The sequence below is a fragment of the Bactrocera dorsalis genome, chromosome 2 (assembly GCF_023373825.1).
Source record: "Bactrocera dorsalis isolate Fly_Bdor chromosome 2, ASM2337382v1, whole genome shotgun sequence".
NCBI classification, from domain to species: Eukaryota; Metazoa; Arthropoda; class Insecta; order Diptera; family Tephritidae; genus Bactrocera; species Bactrocera dorsalis.
Genome location: NC_064304.1, coordinates 72,741,073 through 72,753,443, shown reverse-complemented (window position 1 = coordinate 72,753,443; position 12,371 = coordinate 72,741,073). Strand labels below are relative to the sequence as shown.

Sequence of the window (12,371 nt, the reverse complement as noted above, 5' to 3'; positions counted from 1 at the left end):
GTTTCATCAATTGAAACGTTTCGGTAAAAGTTTTACAAGTTTTAAAACAAAATTTAACGTTGGCTCTTTGTTCGGAGCTCATTTTCGCATCGATAACACAAACATACTGATACTTAAAACGCAATAATTTCAATTCCAGTCCATGAAATGTCATGAAATTCTCACTGAACTATCAATAAAGATAGCAGATAAAGCACCAGTCGACATATAGATGGCGCCACCAGGGGCGCTAGATTCAAAGGATTTCCTCACATTCCATATTATTAATATTCAAAAAATAAGAAAATTGGTATTTAACAATTTGCATACTATGGTTTAAAGTTTCTTATTTATATGTATTTATATTTTTCAGCGATAAAACCAGCTATATACAGCGAGATGGAAAGCACAAAGAGGAAAATAAAATTAAGAGAATAACGAAAAACGAGCGCACATTTCCAAAATGCCAGGATAATATAAATCTGCCGGTAGGTAATATTATAGCATACATATAGGGAATCATAAGAGAATTTACTCAAATTTAATTTTGTAACGTTGGCTGCTATCGTAAACGCAATATGCAAAGTATTTTTAAGACATATGTTCATGCCTTGCAATGCATTTATTAGGCGTTTGAGAAAGCCCAAATGAAAAGAAAAATATGTAAATTAAAAATAAATAAATCCATTTGATGCGCTGTTTAGGGACGTGGCGCCGTCTTTTTGAAACCAAATGTCGCCGAAATCACTAGCATAGGCATAAAATAGTAGGTTATCATGTCGCGAAAATGATTCCAACGGCTCACAAACCACACAAAAACGATGTTGTTTCCAGATGAAATGGCAGCTCTTCTCTCGCTTCAGATTGTTCTTCGTTCGGTTCTTAAGATCTCGACATAAAATAGGCCAAGTCGTTCCGAGTTGCTGCGAACTGCGCAACTTCACTGCGTGCTGCACGTGGTCTATTCAGTCGAACACAATCGAATAATGAATGCTGAGCGAAGCGCGCTAAACACATTCTTTACAGAACGTGAACTTTCTTAATAAAGTTGGACGATTTCTTAATGTTGTTTAGGCGTAAGTCCATGATGAAATGCCCAACAAACTGAACAAAAAGAACATGACAGCTTGGCAGCACTCACGTGTAATTGGAAGGAGTTCCTCTACTTCGATCACCCGTTAATATAAATTACTTTATCGGCAAATGTTTCATTTTAAATATTTGCATGAGGGTTGTTTCATGCTATTTTTGAAAGCTTACTCGTATGAAATACGGTTGTTGTATTCATGATTTGTATACTTTGTACAAATTAATGCAACAGCTTTTACGAATATTCTGCATTGCACTTGTGTTTTGCGTATTGCTTTGACGAAACAACCTTCACAGCTTCAGTATATTAAAGTTTAATTTATTAAAAAAACTAACTAGTATAAATTATTATGCCCGCTTAACGCGTATGTGATAAATCTGTATAAAAGTTATTAAAATGTGATGTCTACTTAGATATTAACTGCACATATTAGGATACAATTTTCAACAAATAACTTTGGAATACCATTTACACAATTATAAAGCGAAAAGCTTAGGTTACACATTTAAAAATAGTAATGCGCAACTGATTCATACGTTATTTTCTATGGAGTTGGTGGATTGAGTTGGCCATACGAAAATTAAGCCGTTTGATTTTATTGCTTCTTTGCGAGTTGACAGGCTTGGATAATTATATTATTGATAAACAGGAATCAAATCTCAATTCTCCTTTTCACATATGTATACATGCTTTTCCATCAGGAATTATAAGATTTCTTAAAAAAAAAAATACACTAATAGTTAAGGAAACTCAAATATTTTTTATTTAAAATGAAGTGCAATCGATACAATTCTTTTCAATCAATCAATCGTTCAATATTGACTTCTAAAGCTTGAAGACAGTCTGCTTTATTGCTAAAGACCAATTGCTCCAAATAACCTCCCAAGAAGTAGTATAATGGTTTCAATTTCTTGAAACAATCAAATCTTCAAACTTGTATCACAATAATAGCCCCGTCTTCTTGAAACCAGATATTGTCAAGAGATCGATCTATACCGCTCTCCATTGACAATAACGGTGTCACTAGTTTCATTTCTAAAAAAAAAGTTCGGACCAATAATTTCCATCAGATCAAAAACCACACCAAACTGTCAATTTAGGTGAATGTAATCGTTGTTCATGAATGATTTGTAGATATTCTTCGCACCATAATCGACAATTTTGTTTATTTACCGCACTTCTCGGATGAATGTGAGTCTCATCTGATAAGATGATTTTGTTAAAAAAATCGTTTTTTAAGTTGTTCCAAAGCAAAATCAGTAAATACACGACGTTTTTTACGACGGTCAAATAGCTTCAGTTCTCGACTGAGAACAATTTTATACTGATGCAATCCTAAATCTTTTCTCAAAATTCGCCAGGTTGTGGTTTGAGACGGTCCCAATTTTTGAGAACGTCTTGTAATGGAAAAATTGCGGTCATATTATTATTATCATATTAAAAATAGCCGAAACTACACTTAGAAATTATATCATCATTGGGAAACGCGGTATGTAAATATACGATGGGTTATAACAACGAGTTGAGGCAACATTCTTGGTAGGTTTTGTTTTAAATATTTAATGTTAAAAGGAAATCCAATAAAGAAAAAGCTTTTAATTTTAATTTCCCTTATTTACATATTTAGGAAAATTATTTTTTACATATAATGCACTAATTGCTTTCGAAGTAAGGCAGACTAACTTTCAAAATAATTTTCATAATCTCGCAACATGTTATCACAGAGATATAGAATTATATCGTCCGTCTGTGCAAGCGATAACTTGAGTAAAAAATTAGATATCTTGACGAAATTCGGTATACAAGTGCTTTATAGGACACCGGTATCTAAATTGGGTAATGGGCATGACACCTTTCACCTCAGTAGTAAAAATCGAATCATTTTTATTTCCTCAGGTACCGAATATGTAGGTGTGAATGATTTAATGAAAGTCAAAGAGCATGTTTTCTGTTAATGACATGTCGGGGTGCCAAAAATTGGTACCATTAGTTCAATTCTTCCCTTAACACCCATATCCCAAATATAAGAGTTGAAAGTATTTCCCCCACTTAGGTTCTTGAATTTTGCGAGTGTATAAAATGTTCGGATATGCACTCGAACTAAGGTCTTCTTTACTTGTTTTACTATGTTTTAATTAAAATAATACATATTAGACAATTTCTATCTGTATTCTACTGTTTTTTTTCGCGTGTGAAGCGAGCGTACACATACATATGTAAATCAATCACCCAATTCAATCCTCATAAAAGGTATAAAATATTTCTATGACATATCGTCTCCAAAAGTATTTGTAACGTTGTCGTTGGGTATAACTGATATAAATATATAAATCATCTGGACCAGGATGACATTTAAAATTAGATGAATACAACTTTGTTACTTTCTTTTATTTAACTAAAAAAATTTAAAGGTGCTATTTTTTCAACCGAGAGAGATTATTGTTTATAATATTGTTGGGTACAACTCTCTGTTTCCACCCTTTTATTACTTTGGTTTAAACAATTTATTTTTCATTGGAACGTTAAGATATTTCTTCTTGAGAAAAAACATTATTTAAAAAATATATTGCCAAATATTTAGTCTTACTGTGAATAGTGTTATTTTATGCTACTATTGCTTTATACACATTTTCTTTAATATTATATTTACACTCTTGCAAAATGTTGTTACAGATTTTATTAGTTTCGTTCACCATGTTTGTATTTAAAACTAATCGAGATATATATAGGGTTATATTCATTTTGTCAAATAAGTACCCGATAATTCTTATTATAATTTTCCCGCTGAGAATATTTCAAAATTGTTTTTCCCCAGCTTGGCGCAACTGTCAGCCATTATTCTGTACATTTTCATTGCTATGTGTCTATGTGTTTACGGCGTCATTAGGAACAAATCAACCTTTTGTGTGCGTTGCTACTTTTACTATGGAGAGAGATGTTCGTCGAAAAAAGACCAGATTTGTGGCGGAACAGCAGTTAGATTTTGCACCACGATAATGCACCAGCGCACAAAACGGTCATTGTAAACGAGTTTTTGAACAAAAATTAAACAAATACCATCGAACAAGCACCGTACTCTCCAGATATGGCCGCGTGGAACTCGTTTTGAGAGCATTGAAGACATCAAAACTAATTCGGAACGAGAACAGAAGGCCATACCGGAATACAGCTTTAAGTGTTTCGATGATTGGATTGTTGTTGGAAGAAGTGTATTTCCCATAGGGGCCTATTTTGAAGGGGATATAATAAATTTAGATGATTGATATGTTGTTTATGTTTTATTGAAAAATTCTGGGTACTTATTTGACAGAATGTATGTACATACAATATGTATACACACATCCTAACAAAAAAGCCGCAGCAAGTATATTTTACAGATTTATTACAAACGGCATTGTCTGAATTCCCATATAACGGGAATGCTGTTATGCAGGGAAACGTTTTAGACGTATTGCTATACATTTCATTAATTTCAAAGCATTCGTTTATGTGATTAGTTTTTGTAATCGTGTTTTCTTTTAAATGAAACAAAATTATGCCTAAACGAACGCAGTTTTGTTTGTCGCAAAACGCTATTTTTATTTCGTTGGCTATTTAAAATAAAGTCTATTTGTAAAACAGTGCGTCGATTTTTGAAAAAAAAAATTGTAAATCTGACGATCTATTGTGGAGAAAAAACATCAGGGACAAAAATAACCACTAGCTTAATAGAAGAACTTAAGAACAAGTTTTTTTTTTTTTTTTTTTTTTTTTTACTGGCGTAGACACCGCTTACGCGATTATAGCCGAGTCAACAACAGCGCGCCAGTCGTTTCTTCTCTTCGCTACGTGGCGCCAATTGGATATTCCAAGCGAAGCCAGGTCCTTCTCCACTTGGTCCTTCCAACGGAGTGGAGGTCTTCCTCTTCCTCTGCATCCCCCGGCGGGTACAGCGTCGAATACTTTCAGAGCTGGAGTGTTTTCGTCCATTCGGACAACATGACCTAGCCAGCGTAGCCGCTGTCTTTTAATTCGCTGAACTATGTCAATGTCGCCGTATATCTCGTACAGCTCATCGTTCCATCGAATGCGATATTCGCCGTGGCCAACGCGCAAAGGTCCATAAATCTTTCGCAGAACTTTTCTCTCGAAAACTCGCAACGTCGACTCATCAGATGTTGTCATCGTCCAAGCCTCTGCACCATATAACAGGACGGGTATTATGAGTGACTTATAGAGTTTGGTTTTTGTTCGTCGAGAGAGGACTTTGCTTCTCAATTGCCTACTTAGTCCGAAGTAGCACCTGTTGGCAAGAGTTATCCTGCGTTGGATTTCAAAGCTGACATTGTTGGTGGTGTTTACGCTGGTTCCAAGATAGACGAAATTATCTACAACTTCAAAGTTATGACTGTCAACAGTGACGTGAGTGCCAAGTCGCGAGTGCGACGACTGTTTGTTTGATGACAGGAGATATTTCGTCTTGCCCTCGTTCACTGCCAGACCCATTTGCGTTGCTTCCTTGTTCAGTCTGGAGAAAGCAAAACTAACGGCGCGGGTGTTGAGACCGATGATATCAATATCATCGGCATACGCCAGCAGCTGTACACTCTTATAAAAGATTGTACCTGCTCGATTAAGTTCTGCAGCTCGAACTATTTTCTCCAGCAGCAGATTGAAGAAATCGCACGATAGGGAGTCGCCTTGTCTGAAACCTCGTTTGGTATCGAACGGCTCGGAGAGGTCCTTCCCGATCCTGACGGAGCTTTTGGTCCCGCTCAATGTCAGTTTACACAGCCGTATTAGTTTTGCGGGGATACCAAATTCAGACATTGCGGCATAAAGGCAGCTTCTTTTCGTACTGTCGAAAGCAGCTTTAAAATCGACGAAGAGGTGATGTGTGTCGATTCTCCTTTCACGGGTCTTTTCCAAGATTTGGCGCATGGTGAATATCTGGTCGGTTGTTGATTTACCAGGTCTGAAGCCACACTGATAAGGTCCAATCAATTCGTTGACGGTGGGCTTTAATCTTTCACACAGTACGCTCGATAGAACCTTATATGCGATGTTGAGGAGGCTAATCCCACGGTAGTTGGCGCAGATTGTGGGGTCTCCTTTTTTATGGATTGGGCATAGCACACTTAAATTCCAGTCGTTGGGCATGCTTTCGTCCGACCATATTTTACAAAGAAGCTGATGCATGCTCCTTATCAGTTCTTCGCCGCCGTGTTTAAATAGCTCGGCCGGCAATCCATCGGCCCCTGCTGCTTTGTTGTTCTTCAGGCGGGTGATTGCTATTCGAACTTCTTCATGGTCGGGTAATGGAACGTCTGCTCCATCGTCATCGATTGGGGAATCGGGTTCGCCTTCTCCCGGTGTTGTGCTTTCACTGCCATTCAGCAGGCTGGAGAAGTGTTCCCTCCATAATTTAAGTATGCTCTGGGCATCGGTGACTAGATCACCTTGGGGGGTTCTACATGAGTATGCTCCGGTCTTGAAACCTTCTGTAAGCCGCCGCATCTTTTGGTAGAATTTTCGAGCATTACCCCTGTCGGCCAGCTTATCAAGCTCTTCGTACTCACGCATTTCGGCCTCTTTCTTTTTCTGTCTACAAATGCGTCTCGCTTCCCTCTTCAACTCTCGGTATCTATCCCATCCCGCACGTGTTGTGGTCGATCGTAACGTTGCGAGGTAGGCAGCCTGTTTTCTCTCCGCTGCGACACGGCACTCCTCGTCGTACCAGCTGTTCTTTTGCACCTTCCGAAAACCAATGGTTTCGGTTGCAGCTGTACGTAAGGAGTTTGAAATGCCGTCCCACAGTTCCCTTATACCGAGTTGTTGACGAGTGCTCTCAGAGAGCAGGAGTGCAAGCCGAGTAGAAAATCGCTCGGCTGTCTGTTGTGATTGCAGCTTCTCGACGTCGAACCTTCCTTGTGTTTGTTGGCGTGCGTTTTTTGCTGCACAGAGGCGGGTGCGAATCTTAGCTGCAACAAGATAGTGGTCCGAGTCGATGTTAGGACCTCGGAGCGCACGCACATCTAAAACACTGGAGACGTGTCTTCCGTCTATCACAACATGATCGATCTGGTTGGTGGTTTTTCGATCCGGAGACAGCCAGGTAGCTTGATGAATCTTCTTATGCTGGAATCTAGTACTACAGATAACCATATTTCGGGCCCCGGCGAAGTCGATCAGCCTCAACCCATTTGGGGATGTTTCCTCGTGGAGGCTGAATTTACCGACCGTAGTGCCAAAGATACCTTCTTTGCCCACCCTGGCGTTGAAGTCGCCAAGCACGATTTTGACATCGTAGCGGGGCAGCTCTCATAAGCGAGCTCCAAGCGCTCATAAAAGTCATCTTTGGTCACATCGTCCTTCTCTTCCGTCGGGGCGTGGGCGCAAATCAGCGATATGTTGAAGAACCTCGCTTTGATGCGGATTGTGGCTAGACGTTCATTCACCGGAGTGAATGATAGTACTCGGCGACGGAGTCTCTCTCCCACCACGAATCCAACACCAAACTTGCGCTCCTTTATATGGCCACTGTAGTAAATGCCACAAGGACCTACTCGTCTTTGTCCTTGTCCCGTCCATCGCATTTCTTGGACGGCGGTGATGTCAGTCTTTATTTTCACGAGGACATCAACCAGCTGGGCAGCGGCACCTTCCCAATTAAGGGACCGGACATTCCAGGTGCATGCCCTCAATTCGTAGTCCTTATTTCGTTTTCCATGGTCGTCATCAAAAGGGGGGTCTCTCATCCGAGGCTGGTTGTTGCTATTCGCTGGGGTTGTTTTTTTACGTGGCGGGTCCCAAACCCAGCGCACAACCCTATGTAGGGGATATTTCGCCTTCTCACGTTAGCTCGCCTTCAAACGGATGTTCTTAGGCTACCCAGAGGATACTTGGTCAAAGACCGGAAGTCGTGAGCTGCTTGAGTCATATGTAAAAGAATCGTTTCTGGCCACTCCCAAGTGAATGGCGATCAGAGAACTTTCCTCACTTGCGTGAACTTCTACATATGACTCCATCCTCCAGAACAAGTTACAATACCGATTTAAAAACGCAGGCGATATTAATGCAGAGTTGCAGAAATCATTTAGTAATGATAGGGAATGTTAGGAAGAAAGCCTGTAAAAAGCAAATCATGACCAAAAAATGTAAAGAAAAGCAGTTAAGTCAGGTTAAAAATAAATTTAAGTGTAAATCTGTAATGTTTTCTGACGAGCCGAAGTGTAACCTTATCGGATCTTATGGCTATCAAGCAGACATTGTGAACGATCGCAGAAAATTACATTCTTCCTACAGTGAAATAATATTATGGTATGGTATGGGATGCATTTCAAAGTATAAATCGGAATCAATTTTAATATTAGAGTAAGTTAAACAATTATTTTTTTCCCTCCCGTCATTTTTTAAGTTAATTCGTTAATTTTCACATTTGAGACTGGAAAATCAAAGGAAGGTTTGGATATTACTTCCGCAAAAAGAAAACCAAAACAATGGTTGAATTGGGCCAAACAATAGAAGAAGTGGGATTCAAAGCAATAGTCGCCGAATATTTTAGCTTTTTCTAAAATGAGTTAAAAGATTCATAAACGCTAAAGGTGGCACCACAAATTAATAAAGAGATAAATACGATTTTTTCTTACAAAATTTAATTAACATGAGTATTGTCAGCGAATTCTATTTTATTATCAACTAAAAACGGTCTGATTCACCATAACTTTTCAATAGCGTCCCCAACTCTCAAAAATGTTTCTGCATTATTAAAATTATATTCATGAGGGGGTTAGGTGGGTTTGAAATTAAAAAAAAATCTATTTTTTTTTATTTATCTTATTAAATTCCACAACAACTCTAGAATATTGTCCTAAATTTTCAAGTTGATCCGAGTAATAGTTTCGAAGATACAGCCGTGAGAATTAGTGCGCTCGAGGCTAGCTAGGCTAAATGCTTCGGCTTTAAACGCGTTTTTCTTGAAACTGGGTTTTGAAATCGGTGGACACGATTTCTCGAAAACTTATGGACCGATTTAGTTCAAATTGTGTACACATCTTTAAAATAACATTATCTAGTTATTGATCGACGGATTTTTTTTGTTTCATTACAAGTTATTTTTTTACCAATAAATGGCAAAAGTTTTAACAAAAAATGATATTTTTTATTCAAAGTCTGAGAAAAAAAAGAAAATTTTTATATTTTTTTTTTATTTTCTTCAAAAACGATGTTTATATATGTATAACGGAATATGTTTAGTTTTTTTTAAGTTTACATCAACCAATAATAAGTTAAGCTGTCAACGGCGAGCGCAATTTTTTGGGAGATACTCAGGGATATAAGGTCTCAGCGGGTGAATTTTCAACATTTTTAAATCAAAATTTTAGGAAACATTGCTTTGATATGTTATATTATATCTTTCAAATATATGTATGATTGCTTATATTAAAAAATTAATCGTAAAAATCCTTTTTTTTGCACCTCTGAAACCCACCTAACCCCTTAACATAAATCATCAAATTAATAATAAATAAATAATAAATATTTTATTTATTTATAAATGTGAAAAAAAAAAAATAATACAATTATTATTTTACACGAAAAAAGGAGCACTGGCTGCCAGGACCTTCGGCTCGCTGGTGAATCTAAGGCTAGATGACTAAAATTAAGTTCTATTGTCCACGCTTTATATATTTAAAATCTTCATAAAATCTATATACATGCTTAAGTAAAACAAAAACAAAGTTCTTATCTAAGCTAGGTAGGATGTCATATTAAATGTTTTAGACCGCATTTATCCAAATATTTTGATATTTTTGTAATGTTCTCGAGAGACGTAGTTTTCAAAAGTGTTGTAGGTGTTTGGTAAATAATAAATATCATTTGGTAAAATTTTTTACTATCTAATACATGAAGTATTAAATCATCTTTAGTTTTAAGTTTTTATAAACATCCACCTGTTTAAGTGTGTCTGTCAAAATGTGGGTAATCATAAAAAATTATTTATGACTATTTCCTTATACACGAAATACTTAGTTATTCAACAATATTTTTTTTATCGCCTTCGAAGTAATCCCCCACTAGATGTAATAAATCAACGATTTTTTCACTTTTTATAAACATGGGTTCCATTCCGATGATTGTTGACTTGTTTGCATGTGGAACTTATAAACCCATGTCTCATAGTGCTCTCCATGAATGTAGGATCGGATTTCGCACGATTAATCATGTCTAAAGAGACCTGTTTACGGTACTCTTTTTGAAAAAAATCAGGTTTAACAGGACGAGTAGACCAAGAATGCGTTTCATACCTAAAATATCCACCACAATTATTCGAACGTACTCGCGAAAGATGTTGAACTTCCTTGTCATTTCTCTAACACTTGCCTGACGATTTTCAAGCACCACATCCTTCACTTTTTTTTTTAATATTTTCTTCAGTTGAAGAGGTTGAACGTCGTTCAGAACGAGACATGTCTTCAACGATATCTCGACCGTATTTGAAAGCTTTGTACCAGTTGCTAAGCTAGGCTTGCGTTTTTGATAAAACTGAATCACCGTAAGCCTTTTCCAACATTCGCAACAATTTCGCACAAACAATTTAGTTAGAAATACAACATTTGAGACAATTTCCTTGTTCGATATTCATATCCATTGCAAAAATCGCAACGGAGTACTGCTGTAAACAATCAGGTTGACATATTATTTAAGGACAGGTCAACCACAACTAACTTAACAAAATACATGTTTTTGAAATATCATTTACCCGGGGAATTTAATTACTATTTCCGGGTGCTTTTCTGTCACAATCTAAGTATATTCGTAAAATGTTGAACTTAATTTTTTATACAAACATAATTAAAACAAAACGTATGAAACTTTAATATTAAATTAATGAGGTTTTAAAAGTTTCAGCGGATAACATTAAATATTTCGTTTCTGCTTACTACCACTCAAGAGCTAACGAATTCGATTAGTATTTTTTTTTTTTTTTTTTCAAATCGAGTTACAGTGCGTACAAGCTGTAACTTGAGTAAAAATCCAGGTATCTTGATGAAACTTGGACATGTTCCTTGCTACAAAAGACGAGTTCGTAGATGGGCGTAATCGGATTATTGCTCACGAAACGCCATTAAAAGAAAACGTTGCCTAATACGAACCTCTTTATAATTCAAAGTTATCACGAGTTCCCTACTAAATCTCTTTATATTTCGAACTAAATCAATACATTTTCATACACTTGGTAATTCCAACGAAAAAATCATTGCAAAATGTACTTACAATCTTTCGAGTGTTGGACGCGTTAATTCGATCTCATCAGCGTCCAACACTCGACAATTCAAAGTTGCAGAGAGAAGAGGCGGAAAGATTGTAAGTACATTTTGCGACAAGCTGAAACTTGCATCAAGATACATGAGCCTTTGTTTTTGTTATGATTAGTTTGACTATTTGTCGCACACACTTCTCCCGAATTGGTTTGTTTAGTTATTCAGTTACTGTTACTTTTTCGTTGGTATGCAAATTAAAAGTTAGCGTTAGTTATGAGCCCTAGAAAGTATAAATGTTTGACGATTGCTGAAAAGAAAAAGTTAATCGAAAAAGTAGAAGAAGGTGAGAAGAAGAGTGATGTTGCAAAAGAATTTAAGATTCCTCTGAGTACTCTCTCAACAATAATAAAGCGCAAGGAGAAAATTAATGCTGCTCAAACTGCTGGAGTACGGAAAAGAACTACTAAAGGTGTATTTCCTCGTCCGGAAGAAAGCCTGGTCATTTGGCTAAGACAGTGTAGAGGACAAAAAGTGTCTATTAGCAGGAACTTGTTGAAGGAAAAAGCAAAAGAGTTCACGTCTACTCTAAGCATCAAAAACTTTGCGGCAAACGAAGGGTGGCTTACAAATTTCAAAAAGAGAAATGGAGTTGTTTTTAAAAAAGTTTGTGGGGAAAGTGGAAGTGTTGATGATGCAGTTTGTTTAGATTGGCACGGTAAATTGAAGACCTTGATTGAAAACTATGATGCCCGAGACATTTTTAATACTGATGAAACTGGCCTATTTTTTTAAATGTTTACCGGACAAGACGCTTACTTTTAAAGATGAAAAATGTCACGGAGGAAAACATAGTAAAGAGAGGTTGATAGTTTTACTTGCAGTAAATATGGATGGATCGGAAAAACTTAAACGCTTAGTGATAGGAAAAGCAATGAAGCCGCGATGTTTCAAAGGAGTGAAATCGTTTCCAACTGATTATCGTGCTAACAAAACTTTTTAACAATTGGCTTTTAACAGTTAATGGGGACATGAAACGACAAAAGCAGAAAGTTTTACTA

The 12,371-nt window shown here is 36.9% G+C and overlaps 3 protein-coding genes across 4 annotated transcripts in view; all 3 read left to right on the top strand.

Moving 5' to 3' along the window:
• Positions 1-12,371, top strand: part of LOC125776652 (uncharacterized) — a 185,105-nt gene that overhangs the window by 85,787 nt on the left and 86,947 nt on the right. The gene's annotated exons all lie outside the window — the stretch shown is intronic.
• The window catches only part of LOC105226607 (eukaryotic translation initiation factor 4B), a 62,017-nt gene that overhangs the window by 34,649 nt on the left and 14,997 nt on the right, over positions 1-12,371 (top strand). Inside the window, exon 4 of the mRNA XM_049450067.1 lies at positions 353-467. Coding sequence (XP_049306024.1) covers positions 353-467 — 115 coding nt within the window. The remainder of the gene's footprint in view (positions 1-352; positions 468-12,371) is intronic.
• The window catches only part of LOC125776690 (uncharacterized), a 436,599-nt gene that overhangs the window by 409,362 nt on the left and 14,866 nt on the right, over positions 1-12,371 (top strand). The gene's annotated exons all lie outside the window — the stretch shown is intronic.